The 17,869-nt window shown below is 42.4% G+C and overlaps 1 protein-coding gene across 3 annotated transcripts in view; it reads left to right on the top strand.

Moving 5' to 3' along the window:
* sema5a (sema domain, seven thrombospondin repeats (type 1 and type 1-like), transmembrane domain (TM) and short cytoplasmic domain, (semaphorin) 5A) overlaps positions 1-17,869 on the top strand; it is a 198,121-nt gene that overhangs the window by 167,385 nt on the left and 12,867 nt on the right. For all 3 annotated transcript variants that reach the window (XM_031796477.1, XM_031796475.1, XM_031796476.1), the window contains one exon: positions 12,803-13,012. In XM_031796477.1, the coding sequence (XP_031652337.1) occupies positions 12,803-13,012 (210 nt within the window). The remainder of the gene's footprint in view (positions 1-12,802; positions 13,013-17,869) is intronic.

Raw genomic sequence — 17,869 nt, forward strand, 5'->3', positions numbered from 1 at the left:
TATAAAATATACAGACCTCAAATTCCAATTGGTTATACTTAAACATCCTCCTCAGATCTGGCATATTTCCCAATATTTGGAAACAAGGACTGATCACCCCAATCTTCAAAAGTGGAGACAAATTTGACCCAATTAACTACTGTGGGATATGCGTCAACAGCAACCATGGGAAAATCCTCTGCATTATCATTAACAGCAGACTTGTACATTTCCTCAGCGAAAACAATTAGCCTTTTTCCAAATTACCGTACGTCAGACCACGTATTCACCCTGCACACCCGAATTGACAAACAAACAAACCAAAACAAAGGCAAAGTCTCCTCATGCTTTGCTTATTTAAAAAAAAGCTTTTGACTCAATTTGGCATGAGGGCATGCTATACAAATTGATGGAAAGTGGTGTTAGTGGAAAAACATACACCATTATAAAATCCATTTACACAAACAACAAGTGTGGGGTTAAAATTGGCAAAAAACACACACATTTCTTTCCGCAGGTCTGGGGGTTGAGACATGAATGCAGCTTAATCCCCAACCTCTTCAACATATATTGGCGAGGGCACTAGAACAGTCTGCAGCAGCCGGCCTCACCCAACTAGAATCTGAAGTCAAATGTCTACTGTTTGCTGATGATCTGGTGCTTCTGTCCCCAACCAAGGAGTGCCTACAGCAGCACCTAGATCTTCTGCACGGATTCTGTCAGACTTGGGCCCTGACAGTAAATCTCAGTAAGACAAAAATAATGGTGTTCCAAAAAAGGTCCAGTTGCCAGGACCACAAATACGAATTCCATCTGGACACCGTTCCCCTAGAGCACACAAAAAACTATACCTACCTCGACCTAAGCATCAGCGCCGCAGGTAACTTCCACAGAGCTGTGAACGATCGGAGAGACAAGGCAAGAAGGGCCTTGTATATCATCAAACGGGACATATTATTTGACATACCAATTAGGATCTGGCTAAAAATACTTGAATCAGTAATAGAACCCATTGCCCTTTATGGTTGTGAGGTCAGGGGTCCGGTCACCAACCAAGAATTCACAAAATGGGACAAATACCGAATTGAGACTCTGCATTCTGCAAAAATATCCTCTGTGTACAATGTAAACACCAAATAATGCATGCAGAGCAGAATTAGGCCGATACTCTCTAATTTTCCAAATCTAGAAAAGCGCTGTTAAATTCTACAACCACCTAAAAGGAAACAATTCCCAAACCTTCCATAACAAGGCCATCACCTACAGAAAATTAACCTGGAGAAGAGCCCCGAAGCAAGCTGGCCCTGGGGCTGTTCACAATTAGGCCCAACCAAATCATGAGAAAACAAGAAGATAATTACTTGACACATTGGAAAGAATTTACAAAAAAACAGAGTGCGCAGTGGCAGAATACCTGACCCAAATATAAGGAAATCTTTGACTATGTACAGACTCAGTGAGCATGGCCTTGCTATTGAGAAAGGCTGCCGAAGCCTGTCTTCTCTTGAGAGCCACGTCTGACTATGTGCACACTGCCCACAAAATGAGGTGGTAACTGAGCTGCATTTCCTAACCATTTCCTAAGAGACACAGAGAGAGAGAGACACAGAGAGAGAGACACAGAGAGAGAGACACAGAGAGAGAGACACAGAGAGAGAGACACAGAGAGAGAGACACAAAGAGAGAGACACAAAGAGAGACACAGAGAGAGAGACACAGAGAGAGAGAGAGAGAGAGAGAGAGAGACATAGACAGAGAGAGAGACATAGACAGAGAGAGATAGAGTTACAAAAGGAGGGTGAGAGACAGAGAGAGACAGAAAGAGAGAGAGAGAGAGAGACACTGAGAGAGAGAGACACTGAGAGAGAGAGAGAGACACACAGAGAGACACAGAGAGAGACACTGAGAGACATAGACAGAGTGAGAGAGAGAGAGACATAGACAGAGAGAGAGAGAGAGAGACAAAAGGAGGGTGAGAGACAGAGAGAGAGAGAGAGACAGAGAAACAAGGAGAGAGAGAGAGAGAGAGAGAGAGAGAGAGAGAGAGAGAGAGAGTTACAAAAGGAGGGTGCGAGAGAGAGAGAGTTACAAAATGAGGGTGAGAGAGAGAGACAAAAGGAGGGTGAGAGCGAGAGACAAAAGGAGGGCGAGAGAGAGAGACAAAAGGAGGGCGAGAGAGAGAGACAAAAGGAGGGCGAGAGAGAGAGACTAAAGGAGGGCGAGAGAGAGACAAAAGGAGGGTGACAGATTCAGTGCTTTGGCAGTGAGGAGGATGGATTCAATGAGGATTCACACTCCACATCCATCCATCCAAAGAGTGCACAGTGTGTGTGACAGATAGTGTGTGTGTGCATGTGATCATCCATACGTAGCCCGATCATCCCAATGACATATTCCTTTTGACCCAGGGTCAGTAGTTATCATACAAGGAGGCCGTCCTGAAGTAATCACCTCCATACTGAAGCTGTGTATTGATGTCTGCCACGGTGTGTGTGTGATGAAGCCACAAAGCCAAAGATCCCTCAGTCCCCCTGTATCCTCCAGAGATGATGAGAGCCCAGTGGGAATGGACCGTACTGTCACCCAATGAAGATTTACAGTTAGCAGCGGGCTATTCGCTATCGATTTGAGTCCACACGCACACACAAACACATCCTAGCCGGTTATAAGAGGACGGTGATAAAGCAGGCTGATAAAGTGTGTGTGTGTGTGTGCCTACATTTGTGCATTTACTGTGTGTGTGTGTCTTCTGAAATACAGAAGCATCTAGACATGATCACAGTAGATAGTAAACCTCAGAGACAGATAGCGTGTCGCCATACGTAGCCAGAGACTGAGACTGTGATTTATATTCCAATGAAACACATGACACGTTATCATACACATAAAACGAGTGGTTGGTAAGAAGAAACTCCAGTCGTCATCAGTGAATAAAGACTGCTACCCACACACCATGTCTACCTACATGTATAACCAGATCATTATAGGACCAGGAGGTTTACCTGTGACAAGTCCAGGAAAAACAAAACTCTGGCCTAACAGGCCTAGAGGGAAGGATTGAGAGGGAGGGAGAACAGGAGAGAGGTGGACTGGAGGTGAAGAGAGTAGAGGGAGTCCTGTCCTGAAGGTGTGCTTATCAAGCTACTACAGAAACAGGAGCTTGTTCGGATAAGGCTTACTGGCTTCTGCCCTATGGGCCGTTGTGGCTTGGACAAGGCTTACTGGCTCCTTCCCTATGGGCCGTTGTGGCTCGGACAAGGCTTACTGGCTTCTGCCCTATGGGCCGTTGTGGCTTGGACAAGGCTTACTTACTCTACACAGGGTTGGGGAGTAACGAATTACATAACTTACTGTTTATTATCTATACATAGTCACTTTACCCCTACCTACATGTACAAATTACCTCGACCTCCCGGTCGCGGCCACCTGCTGACAGAGCCTTGGCTCGAACCCAGAGTCTCTGGTGGAACAGCTAGCGCTGCGATGCAGTGCCCTAGACCACTGCGCCACCCAGGAGGCCCGCATAGTTGTATTTTAACCCAATAATTGTTCAATTGAATAAGTGTAGGCTATGCTGCCGATCAATCATTGTTTATGCGATCCGTGGACAGCAGTTGAAAAATGTGCTCTTGCAACAGATAAACGTTTGAGGGAGTTCCTCCCTTGTAAATTCTTCCGTGGTATTGTGCTCCACACATACTGTCAAAAAACACGTTTCATTTAAGAAGACCCCAAGTAGGGATTTTATTTCTTAATCTAATTCATCATGCCAATTTTTTTTAAGTCTGAAGGCCATGATACATGCCTGAACTCTCACACTTTTGATAGACTTCAACAGCTGCAAATGATCGAGATATCAAAGTGTCACCAATAGAGATCCTATTAAATTAACAAAGTATTCTCATTCCTAATTCTATAGTGTCACCAACAAAGATGCAAACAATAGGTTTTTAGCAAATTCCATTTTTTTTTACAAATTATTTTTACAAATTATTCAAAAATGAACATTTGAAATGTCTTAAGGATAAGTCAATAACTATTCAACCCCTTTGTTATGGCAAGCCTAAATAAATTAATAATTTGCTTAACAAGTCACATAATAAGTTGCATGGACTCTGTGTGCAATAATAGTGTTTAACATGATTTTGAAATGACTACCTCATCTCTGTACCCTACACATACAATTATCTGTAAGGTCCCTCAGTCAAGCAGTGGATTGCTAACACAGATTCAAGCACAAAGACCATGGAGGTTTTCTAATGCCTCGCTACTATTGGTAGATGGGTAAAAAATTAAAAATAAAGCAGACATTGAATATCCCTTTGAGCATTTGAGTCACTACAAAGATACAGGCGTCCTCAGTTGCCAGAGAGGAAGGAAACCGCTCAGGAATTTCACCATGAGGCCAATGGTGACTTTAAAACAGTTACAGGGTTTAAATTGTCTGTAATGGGAGAAACTGAGGATGGATCAACAACATTGGGACACTGGGAGATTAATTCACCTTTCAGCAGGACAATAATCTAAAACACTTGGCCAAATCTAAACTGGAGTTGCTTACCAAGAAGACAGTGAATGTTCCTGAGTGGCCGAGTTACAGTTTTGACTTAAATCTACTTGAAAATCTATGGTAAGACCATAGCAATGATCAACAACCAATAGACAGAGCTTGAAGAATGTTGAAAAGAATAATGGATAAATGTAGCACAATCCAGGGGTTGAAAGCTCTTAGAGACTTAACCAGAAAGACTCACAGCTGTAATCGCTGCCAAATGTGATTCTAACATGTATTGACTCAGGAGGTTGAATACTTTTCTAATCAAGATATATTATTGTTTTTAAAATTTTGTTTATTCTCCAAATATTCACATTTTTCTTACACTTTGACATTACAGAGTATTTTGTGTAGATCGTTGACAAAAAATGACAATTACAAACATTTTAATTTCACTTTGTAACACAACAAAATGTGGAAAAACTTAAGAGGCGTGAATACTTTCTAAAGGGACTGTAATTAATTGTAAGGACTGGAAATCTGATAGACTTTGATATTTAATGTAAAACTACAGCCTAATCATTTTATTCTCTGTATTGAAGTAGAAAGAAATGGGTCAGAAGCCTACATAACCCATAAAGTAAAATGCAGCATCCGTTTATGGCCATGTAAACTCTAACATTTATGTTGCAATAATGTCACTTCATTTGTTAATATATATTTTTGTTTTCTTCAAATGCCCCTTAAAGGGAAATTATCTGAAAGTAACTGAAAGTAATGAGATTACATCACTGAATTTGGGTAATCCAAATGTTACGTGACTGAAAAAGAATGTGGGCAGGTAACTAGCAACTGTAACTGATTACATTAAGAAAGTAACCGACTCCTCTTTTGGAGATGAGCCGCCCTTTAATATGCAGGGGACTCCCTGGCAGTCACCAATATGACATGTGTTTTATCAGGCCTTTTGAGGTGTGGGCCTCCCTCCCGTTTTTTTGAATGTCATCATGTTTGTCATGGAAGGATCAGAGGGATCAGGGCTATCAGAAATGACAGACATTTGTCGATTTCAGCTCCATTTGATGAAACGTATTTTAAACCAGACACAAGTCCCAACTACAATATGGCGCTACGGAAGGCTAGATCAGTTTTCTCTGGAAATAATTGAAAATATTACATATTAGGAGGTTTCATCTCTTGTTTCTATCTATCTAAATTAGATGGACTAGATAAAGCGTGTAAGATTAAGCCAAGCAATCCGTATGTGTTTTCTTAGGCATACTGAGGCATACTGTGTTTTCTTAGGCATACTTGTACCCGCGATCAAGACTTACTGGTTATCAGTTACTAACTTAAGATATGAATTGATTACTAGATATTTCTCATTGCATCTACTCTGTGATTTTTAATGTAATGTGTTAGCCTTTCTTGTCGCTCTGTAATGATATTTATTATATGAATCGTATACTATATATCATATTTCAGTTGCTGTATTCAACACAATCGACACAAAGATCCATGAAATCCATCACACATTTTTGATATAACGGTTTTATTCTGTGCTTATATACAGTACATCGGGACACCTGCTTGTCAAATATCTCATTACAAAATCATCTGCATTAAATATGGAGTTGGTCCCCCCCTGTGCTGCTATAACAGCCTCCACTCTTCTGGAAAGGCTTTCCACTAGATGTTGGAACATTACTGCGTGGACTTGCTTCCAGTCAGCCACAGGGGCATTGTTGAGGTCGGGCACTGATGTTGGTAGATTAGGACTGGCTCGCAGTTGGTGTTCCAATTCAAATCAAATCAAATTGTATTTGTCACATGCGCCGAATACAGCAGGTGTAGACCTTACAGTAAAATGATTACTTACAAAACCTTAAACAGCAATGCAGTTTTAAGAAAAATACCCCCCAATTTTTTTTTAATTAAAGTAACAAATAATTAAAGAGCAGCAGTAAAATAACAATAGTGAGGCTCTTTACCGTCCTTTGGATTGGACGTTAAACAGGTGTCCTGACTCTCTGTGGTCACTAAAGATCCCGGTGTCGTGGCTAAATTCCCAATCTGGTCTTCATACCATCATGCCCACCTACTCATCTCCAGTTTACAATTGGCTCTTTTATCCCCCCTCCTCTCCCATGTAACTATTCCCCAGGTCGTTACTGTAAATGAGAATGTGTTCTAAGTCAACTTACCTGGTAAAATAAGGGTTAAATATATATCTTTTAAATAAAATAAATTCAGGCGGTACCGGTACAAAGTCAATGTACGGGGACACCTGTTAGTATGTACATGTAGGTGGAGTTATTGAAGTGACTATGCATAGATAATAACAGAGAGTAGCAGTGGTGTAAAGAGGGGGAGAGGGGCAATGCAAATAGTCTGGGTAGCCATTTAATTAGATGTTCAGGAGTCTTATGGCTTGGGGGTAGAAGCTGTTTAGAAGCCTCTTGGACCTAGACTTGGCACTCCGGTACCGCTTGCCATGCGGTAGCAGAGAGAACAGTCTAGGGCTAGGGTGGCTGGAGTCTTTGACAATTTTTAGGGCCTTCCTCTGACACCGCCTGGTTTAGAGGTCCAGGATGGCAGGAAGCTTGGCCACAGTGATGTATTGGGCCGCACGCAATAACCTCTGTAGTGCCTTGCGGTCAGAGGCTGAGCAGTTGCCATACCAGGCAGTTATGCAACCAGCCAGGTCATGCTCTCAGTGGTGCAGCTGTAGAAACTTTTGAGGATATTTTTTATTTTTATCACGTTTCAGGTAAGACCCAAATGCAGACTGTGTCGAAGAAACAATGTTTATCACAGAAACAGGGGCAGGCAAACGACAGGTCAAGGAAGGCAGGGGTTGATGATCCAGGGTAGTGGGGCAAAGGTACAGGATGGCAGGCTCAGGGTCAGGGGGGGCAGAAAAGGTCAAACCCGTGAAAAACAATAAAGAGACAGGAACAGAGGGGAAAACGCTGGTAGGCTTGATGAAACAAAACAAACTGGCAACAGACAAACAGAGAACACAGGTATAAATACACAGGGGATAATGGGGAAGATGGGTGACACATGGAGGGGGGTGGAGACAAGCACAAAGACAGGTGAAACAGATCAGGGCGTAACAACTGTATTTATTTAACTAGGCAAGTCGGTAAAGAACAAATTCTTATTTACAATGACGGCCTACTCTGGCCAAACCCTGACGATGTTGGGCCAATTGTGATCTGCCCTATGGGACTCCCAATCCCCTCCGGATGTGATTCAGCCTGGATTCGAACCAGATGCAGTGCCTTATCTAAGCTGTAGTCAATGAATAGCATTCTCACATAGGTGTTCCTTTTGTCCAGATGTGAAAGGGCAGTGTGGAGTGCAATTGAGATTGCATCATCTGTGGATCTGTGGGGGTGGTATGCAAATTGGAATGGGTCTAGGATTTCTGGGATAATGGTTTTGATGTGAGCCATGACCAACATTTCAAAGCACTTCATGGCTTCAGACATGAGTGCTATGGGTCCGTAGTCATTTAGGCAGGTTAGCTTAGTGTTCTTGGGCACAGGGACTATGGTGGTCTGCTTGAAACATGTTGGCATTACAGACTCAGACAGGGAGAGGTTGAAAATGTCAGTGAAGACAATCGCCAGTTGGTCAGCGCATGCTCGGAGTACATGTTCTGGTAATCCACCTGGCCCTGCGGCCTTGTGAATGTTGACCTGTTTCAAGGTCTTACTGACATCGGCTGCGGAGAGAGTGATCACACAGTCTTCCGGAACAGCTGATACTGTCATGCATGTTTAGTTTTACTTGCCTCGAAGCGAGCATGGAAGTCATTTAGCTCGTCCGGTAAGCTTGTGTCACTGGGCAACTCTCGGCAGTGCTTCCCTTTGTAGTCTGTAATAGTTTGCAAGCCTTGCCACATCCGACGAGAGTCGGAGCCGGTGTAGTACAATTCGATCTTAGTCCTGTATTGATGCTTTGCCTGTTTGATGGTTTGTCGGAGGAAATAGGAGGTATTTCTTATAAGCTTCCAGGTTAGAGTCCCGCTCCTTGAAAGTGGCAGCTCTACCTTATAGCTCAGTGCGGATGTTACCTGTAATACCAGAGTCCAATGGTGGCGAGCTTTACACCACTCCAGCCAACGCTTGGCATATCTTCCTCACTAGCTTGAAGCACCGACTGTCAGAGCAGCTCACAGATCACTGCATCTGTACATAGCCCATCTGTAAAAAGCCCATCCAACTACCTCATCCCCATACTGTATTTATTTATGTATCTTGCTCCTTTGCACCCCGGTATCTCTACTTGCACATTCATCTTCTGCACATCTACCATTCCAGTGTTTAATTGCTATATTGTAATTACTTCGCCACCATGGCCTATTTATTGCCTTACCTCCCTTATCCTACCTCATTTGCACACACTGTATATAGACTTTTCCTACTGTATTATTGACGGTATGTTTATTTATTCCATGTGTAACTCTGTTGTTGTATGTGTCGAACTGCTTTGCTTTATCTTGTCCAGGTCGCAGTTGTAAATGAGAACTTGTTCTCAACTAGCCTACCTGGTTAAATAAAGGTGAAATAAAAAAATAAAAATGTAAATGAGCATTGTGATCTTAAGCTTGTGTGGGGCTGCTCAGCCATGGAAAACCATTTCTTGAAGCTCCAGATTAACAGTTATTGTGCTGGCGTTGCTTCCAGAAGCAGTTTGGACAGTCCCGTTCTGTGAGCTTGTGTGGCCTGCCACTTCGCAGCTGAGCCGTTGTTGCTCCTCAACGTTTCCACTTCAAAATAACAGCACTTACAGTTGCTCGGGGCAGCTCTAGCAGGGCAGAAATTTGACAAACTCACTTGTTGGAAAGGTGGCATCCTATGACAGTGCCACGTTGAAAGTCCCTGAGCTCTTCAGGACCATTCTACTGCTAATGTTTGTTTTTGGAGATTGCATGGATGTGTGTTCAGTTTTATACACCTGTCAGCAATGGGTGTGGCTGGAATAGCCGAATCCACAAAATTAAAGAGACACACACACAGAGAGACACACACACAGAGAGACACACACAGAGAGACATACTGGACAGAACACACATAAGAGAGATCTTTCTTTGAAAGGTTGCTGGTTAGAGTCCCTGAGCCGACTAGGTGAAAAAACTGTCAATGTGACCCTAAGCAAAGCGCTTAACCCTAATTGCTCCTGTAAGTCGCTCTGGATATTAATAAAATGGAAATGTGTGTGATGTTTTTCAGTTCAGATGCTCTGAGGCCAGTTCCTTTCTGAGACAATAGATTAGTCTCATCTGCCCACAGACATCACTAGCCGACAAGGAGACCATAGAAAGATTAATTCTCCCTGTGCTCAGACAATAGGACACTGACCAATGGGATATTTTATTATTTTTAAAGCACCTCTCTTTTTCTCTTTCTCTCTCTCTCTTTGTCTACTGTGCTACCCCTCTCACCTTCTCTCTCTTTATTTTTTCTACTGTGCTACCCCTCTCTCTCTCTCTTTCTATGGTGCTATCCCTCTCACCCTCTTTCTCTCTCTCTTTTTCTACTGTGCTACCCCGCTCACCCTTTCTCTCTCTCTCTCTCTCTACCGTGCTAACCCTCTCACCCTCTTTCTCTCTCTCTCTCTCATTCTACCGTGCTATCCCTCTCAAACTGCTCTCTCTCTCTTTCTACTGTGCTACCCCTCTCACCCTTTCTCTCTCTCTCTTTCTACCACGCCAGCTCTTTCATCCCCTCTGTTTCTCTCCGGCTACACTTGACTATTGGGACTTCAATCCCTTAATCATATGTACACTAAACCAGGATTACATGTTAAATAACTCACACATCTACAATTGATCTGAGATAAAGCAGAAGTCTTTCATTAGCACACTCCATCTCAGCAGATGGATAATAGATCTGTTAACCTCTTTACAAAAAACTCTTTACAAAGTCACGTCCTTGTATCTGTCTTACCTCTGTCGACCTCAGACAAAAGTAAATACAAAGTCCCCTGGTAATTAGCCCTCATCACTGGGTGTTAGTTATATTGTGTGTGTGCGTGTGTGTGCATACGTATGTGTCTCTTCTCTCTGATCCCCTTTCCCTTCAGGGTGGGAGTTTTAATTGCCCTCTCACTAACTTTTAATAAGCGATGTAAGAACACACACACACACACACACACTAAGCAGCTCTCGAATCTCTCCCCAAGGCGAGTATTTGACAAACCAGATGACAGCTCTGGGAAAACTGTAACAGCACTGTGGCGTAACTCTGTAATCCACCAGAGCTGCTCATTTTCTGATTTACACACTCACACACCCAGATGCATACACACACACACACACACACACACACACACACACCCAGATGCATCCACACACACACACGCACACACACACAGACACACACACACAGACACACACACACACACACACACACACACTCTAGTAGAGCCTGATGGGAGAAGCTATAAGAGGAAGGGGTCATTGTAGTTTCCATATGTTTGATGTGTTTGATACCGTTCCATGAATTCCATTCCAACCATTACAATGAGCCCATCCTCCTATAGCTCCTCCCACCAGCCTCTGCTGACACACACACACACATACACACACACCAGACCTCTCACCCCTGTGGAGAGATTTCTGATCTCATCTCAAGTGTGTGTGAATGTGTGTGGGACACTCAGTATTTGTACTTTTACAGTCTAAAGACATCATGTTGCTAACTCTATTCTTCTGTCCTGGTCTGTAAGCTGATAGGGGTTTGTATTGCACAGTACCCCTGCATTCTGAGAGAGTGGCTTCTAATTATCTCCACTGTACATGGTGCATACAGAGTTCAATGGAACTACAGTACTCTCCTAATTTAAAAGACAGGCCGCTGTTTTGTTTTAGCAACTGGGCGGACTGGGATTTCTGATCTCACCTCAAGTGTGTGTGTGTGCGTGTTGTGTGTTGTGTGTTGTGTGTTATGTGTGGTTGTGTGTGTGTGTGTGTGAGCGAGTGTGTGTGTACCTCTACCCGACCGAGCGGAGGGCTTGATAAAGAGTGCAGGTCACTGTGGCAGGCAGGGCTGTCCGTGCCACTACCTGTTCAGAATCAATAAAAAGCAGGGGCCCTCAGAGGACCTGTCAGTGCTCCTGCCAACTCAGGGTGAGGTAGAGAGAGTGTTTGTGCGCGTGTGTCTGTGTATGTGTGTCTGCGCGCATGCATGTGTGTGCGTGCGGACATGTTGACTCCCAAGGTTGTGTGTAGTTATGAAGAGGTCAGGACTGTACGTGTGATAGGTAAACACTCTAGTCTCTCTACTAAAGGGCTGCAGGGAGAATACAAAGCACCCAACAGCAGGGGAACTGGATGGTCAATCAGAAAAATAGAGGGAGAGAAATAGAGGCAAAGGACATTTCCAAGACGCAGAGATAAAGAGACAAAGGAAGGTCACAGAGAAACAAGAGAAAAGGGCAGGAAAAGACAGAGAAATGGTTTCATTGTTGTGGCTCAGACGGTTGATAATAGCAGGGTGGGTTGATTGAGTGAATCATCACTGGAGTGTTTGGGAGCGAACGCTGTAATTTAGTTTCGAGTGATTATCATTCACACAAAGACCTGATCTCACTCCTCTGTCTCGCACAAAGAGCAGCCAGACAGACTCACTCTGAAAGGGACATTTTCACAGCCTCTGATGATGAATGAATGCGGTAATTGAAGCTTAATAGAAATTATAGTTTCATATTTCATTTAGATTTCTCCGTTAACTCATGTCAGATGAGGGATCATACAGTAGTCAAATGCTCGTAGAGTTGCATGAATTAGAGGATCTCAGTAGCTCTCAGCAAGCATGTTGTGAACGTGCTCAACTAAAGAGCTGTAGAGGTCAAGGTAACTTTTTTAGGGGACCTGCTGTAGTGTGTGTGTGTGTGTGTGTGTGTGTGTGTGTGTGTGTGTGTGTGTGTGTGTGCGCGCGCGCAGCACAGACTGAGGCTGGTGTACTTTAAGCTCCAGTGTATGTCAGACACCTCACACACACACACACACATACACACTCAAAGTGGCACAAACGGAGATTGGTAGCTCCTTTTGCGTAGACTTTGAAATCACTGTGGAGAGCTCTTTAGTCTCTCCGTCTTGTAGCCTATGTATGAGTCATGTAGATGTCTTGCTCCAGGGATTCAGTTTTTCTTGGTCACCAAAAACTCTTGGTTCTATTATTATAAATTCTTAGCTTCAATACATATTCCAAATGGACAAAATATGATGTATTTCTTAATTCTCAGTAAGTAAGTCCATCTGTCCCACCCAGCTCCATCCTGACCCCCCTCTCTCGTCTCGCTCTCCACCAGGAGAGCTGCTGCTGTCGGGTAAAATCTCCGGCCACACTGTGAACGGAGGCTGGACATCCTGGAGCTCCTGGTCTCAGTGCAGTAGAGACTGCAGCCGAGGGATACGTAGCCGTAAACGGACCTGTACCTCCCCTGAACCACGCCATGGAGGACAGACCTGCCTGGGACCTGCTCAGGAGTACCAGGAGTGTAATGTCACACCCTGCCCAGGTGAGATCTAGAGATACACGCGCGAACATACAGGTAACTGCCAAAATAAAGGCAACACCAACATAGTGTCTTAATAGTGTTGGGCCACCACGAGCCAGAACAGCATCAATGCACCTTGGCATAGATTCTACAAGTTTCTGGAACTCTATTGGAGGGATGCAACACCATTCATCCACGAGAAATTCCATAATTTGGTGTTTTGTTGATGGTTGTGGAAAACGCTGTCTCATGCAATGCTCCAGGATCTCCCATAAGTCTTCAACTGGGTTGAGATCTGGTGACTGATACACACGCACACACACACACACACACCCTTTAACAGTAGAACTGCCGGGCATAAACGATCCCTCTTCAAGCTACTATTAGTTCATTACATTCCTAAAGAAAATAATGTACTTTTTACTCCAAACATTTTCCCTGTCACCCAAAAGTACATTCGTAATACTTAGCAGGACAGTAAAACGGTCCAATTCACACACTTATCAAGAGAACATTGCTTATTTGAAAATGAAATCATCTAAAAAATATTTTTTAAAGAAGCCATAGAAAGTTGGTTGCAATTTCATTTGAATCCACCAGAAACCATGTTAGAATAAGGGTGTAACATAATAAAATACTTTCTGAATGCACTGTATATGGGGGTTGGAAAGGATGCAGACAATTACATTGATGGAAGCTACAGTCTATCTGCCATATTAAAGCTGATCTTAAAGAGAACATCTCTGGTCATCCCTACTGCTTCTGATCTGGCGGACTCACTAAACACTCGTGCTTCGTTTGTAAATTATGTTGGAGTGTTGTAGTGTTGTAGTGTTGGAGTGTTGAAGTGTTGAAGTGTTGTAGTGTTGGAGTGTTGAAGTGTTGGAGTGTTGGAGTGTTGAAGTGTTGGAGTGTTGAAGTGTTGAAGTGTTGGAGTGTTGAAGTGTTGGAGTGTTGAAGTGTTGAAGTGTTGGAGTGTTGGAGTGTTGGAGTGTTGGAGTGTTGGAGTGTTGGAGTGTTGAAGTGTTGGAGTGTTGAAGTGTTGGAGTGTTGGAGTGTTGAAGTGTTGGAGTGTGCTCCTGGCTAGTCGTTAAAAATCGAATCAAATAATGCTGTCTGGTTTGCTTACTATAAGGAATTTGATATGATTTATACTTTTATTTAACTAGGCAAGTCAGTTAAGAACAGATTCTTATTTTCATTGATGGCCTAGGAACGGTGGGTTAACTGCCTTGTGCAGGAGCAGAACTACAGATTTGACCTTGTCAGCTCGGGGATTCGATCTTGCAAGCTTTCGTTTCCTAGTCCAATGCTGTAACCACTCGGCTACCTGCTGCCCCAATACTTAAGTTAAGTTTAGCAATTACATTTACTTGGGATACTAAAATATATTAACCAAATACTTTTAGATTTTTACTCAAGTCGTATTTTACAGGGTGATTTTCACTTTTACTTGAGTCATTTTCTATTAAGGTATCTTTACTTTTACTCAAGTATGACAATTGGGTACTTTTTCCACCACATTCTAACATTGTAATTAATACATTCATATATGCTATCACAAAATTAATAATTAGGTTGTGTTCATGGACTTGAGTAATTGTATTTCAAATAACACCATAGCATTTTCATTAGCTTGCTATTGTAGGCTATATGTAAAAAAAAATAAACACAAAACACCAATTCAAGTGTTCAATACATTTCATTTGTGGGGTGCCTTTGTTACAACTATGAAACAAAAGGCATGTGTGTTGGAACACATTAACAACTTCTTGATAAATAGTGAAACTCTAGCGATAATGGCATTATAATGAATATAAGCAGTGGCGATTTTAGCATGTAAATCTTGGTGGGGCAAACTCGAAAAAACATTCCTAGATGAATGCCAGCAAAGACACTAAACAATACATTCATTGCACTATAACGGCGACAAACAGTGCCCACAAACTGTTAGGGCCGACATAAAGTTGTCCCAATAGCAGAGCTTTCTTTTCAGCACCATAAAGTGAATCCTTACCACCGCTACACCTGGCTATCAGCGGAGCCTTGTCTAGCAGCCAAACAGTTAATTCAGCCTCGTTTACTGCCTTTTTCAAAAACATAGCTGATTTGGCTGACTTGCTTAAACAAATGTGGTTTCCTACTGACAATTGAGATGTACAAACTATGGCATAAGGGAACGATGAGTGGATAAGAGGCATTCCGTAATTTCGATTAATGAGTGAGCGACGATGGACGTAGTCGTAGGAATGTACAACGAATACAGAACATGGGCTGCTCTTACAGTATTTTCCCTGTACATCAAGTCAGAACCGTAGGATAAAGGGGGCATATAAGCAGACAATGAAACCTCATAGTATTAGATGACATTTCTCAAAAACAGGTTACCCCAAGCATACTTCCAAAGTTGTGGTAAAATGGCTTAAGGACAACAGAGTCAAGGTACTGGAGTGGCCATCACAAAGCCCTGACCTCAATCCTATAGAAAAATTGTTTGCAGAACTGAAAAAGCGTGTGCGTGCAAGGAGACCTACAAACCTGACTCTGTTACACCAGCTCTGTCAGGAGGAACGGGCCAAATCCACCCAACGTATTGTGGGAAGCTTGTGGAAGGCTACTCAAAACATTTTACCCAAGTTAAACAATTTAAAGGCAAAGCTACCAAATACTAATTGAGTGTATGTAAACTTCTGACCCACTGGGAATGTGATGAAAGATATAAAAGTGGAAATAAATCATTCTCTCTACTATTATTCTGACATTTCACATTCTTAAAATAAAGTGGTGATCATAACTGATCCTAATAATAATATGTTTTGTTGTGTTATTTGTTTAGTCTTTTCTGGTGGATTAAACTGAAATTGCAACTAATCACGGCCAACCTAAGAAATATATTTGACAATAGAATTCTCCCCCTACCCTCTATTGTCCAGCTACCTGCTAATAGCCATGATGGTGCTATACAATGTAACCATGTGTGTTTGAAAGAGTATTTTCCAGTAAGCAACAATTTGTTTCCCTTCATTAGACAACTTTGTTCCAATATTTCTGTAATTCACTGATATTTATTCCCGTAGTAATTTGTTAGGGATCCAATAACTAATTTAACATCGGCATTTTGAAAGAGTATTTGTATCATTATTTTATGAAATAAGTCATAAAGATGCTGATGAAGAAATAAAGCATTTGAAGAGTTTTGAAGATATACGTTTATTAGGCTATAGCAGAACAGCATAACGGTCCGGACGGCCCTTGCTGTGCCTGGTGAGCAGTTGGTCAAGTTCTGTTGTCAGAGAGGAATGGAAATGTCAGGGTGAACCGACGACCTGATGAACCCACCAGGTATGTTGACTCTGCCTGTCGGAGGTGGAGTTCCAGAGCTCACAGGTGTACCTGGCATGGATTGTGACTCCATCTCGTTCCTCGCCCTCTTCAACGCGTCATTCTCCGCCTGACTCTCCACCAATGCCACCTGGCTCTGGACCAATACATCAGCTGTCGCCCGTATCTCTGCCCTCAGATAATGTTTCTCTTTCTGCTGGTCTGCCTTCAATGACTTGATCTCGGTCTTCAAAGTTTGAATCTGATCCATGTGCACCTTCATCTGATGAGCAGAATGGTACTGCCCTGAGTCCTCATCGATTACAGTGGCCTATGATAGAAACTGTAGATCAATTGAGAATTAAAAGTGACTCCAATAGACAAATACTGTGTACAAAACACATTCACGTTTTTGGTACACAATCATTTTGAGATTTTTCATTTTTATTTAACCTTTATTTAATTATCGAATGTATTACATAGTATGCCTACACATTGATAGGCAATATATATACTGTATATATATTAAAGAAAATGCACTGAAAGCAAAATACCTTTCGTGGTCCTCTCGTGGTTACGGCCCTAACCCTGGAACGGGTAGCACCATAGAAAGAAGCTGGCTTGATGAAAACAATGTCCCTTTTGTCTCACTCTTTGGTCGCAATGTCATTTTTTGCAGGTAGGGGGATGTTCACACCTACAGTAGCTGGGCTATAAAGTGTCTATTGTCCTGCTAATCAGGCTACAAGTGTTTGAAAACCTGTTTTCAAAATGCCCCCAGCTGTCCATCACTACTGTAAATATAAACACAACATCTTGTTTCCATCTTGTTTCCATTCTTTATTGTAATCACAGTGTCAAAAACTATTTGTATCTACCTTTCCAATTACTTTTAGAGTTCGGGATTAATTTGATTAATATTATGGTGTTTCTATTCCAAGAATAATGAAAAACCCTCTGGGTTTCCGTTAGGTTGGAATGGAAAATATGTTGCTGTCCAATGTGACAGTTGAGAGTACAGTACTGAGCTCTTTAGCTAAAGAATCCCCATGTCGTGCGGGCATGCGGGAGACCGGGGTTCAATTCCCTGATGGTGAGGAAGGAGTAGGCTGTCCTTGTAAATAAGAATTTGTTCTTAACTGACTTGCCTTGTTAAATAAAGGTTACACTAAGAACATAACATGTCTACACCCTAATTGTATAATTGTAGTCTAACCAATACCCAAACAGAGATTCAGTCAAAATAAAACATCTCATTGATTTATCAAGACCAGTCCCCATGCTTGTCTCAGAGCAAAGCAAAATAGTTAGAAACTATTGCTTCTAGACATGGTAGCCCAAATGATGGGCAACTGGGCATTTTTACACATGGCCCTAAACATGATGGGATGTTAATTGCTTAATTAACTCAGGAACCACACCTGTGTGGAAGCAACTACTTTCAATATACTTTGTATCCTTCATTTGATCAAGTGTTTCCTTTATTTTGGCAGTTACCTGTACATACACATACACACACGACTCTGTTTCCAGGTGAGACACAGTACACACTTACTC

Source organism: Oncorhynchus kisutch, linkage group LG18, assembly GCF_002021735.2.
Source record: "Oncorhynchus kisutch isolate 150728-3 linkage group LG18, Okis_V2, whole genome shotgun sequence".
Lineage (NCBI taxonomy): Eukaryota > Metazoa > Chordata > Actinopteri > Salmoniformes > Salmonidae > Oncorhynchus > Oncorhynchus kisutch.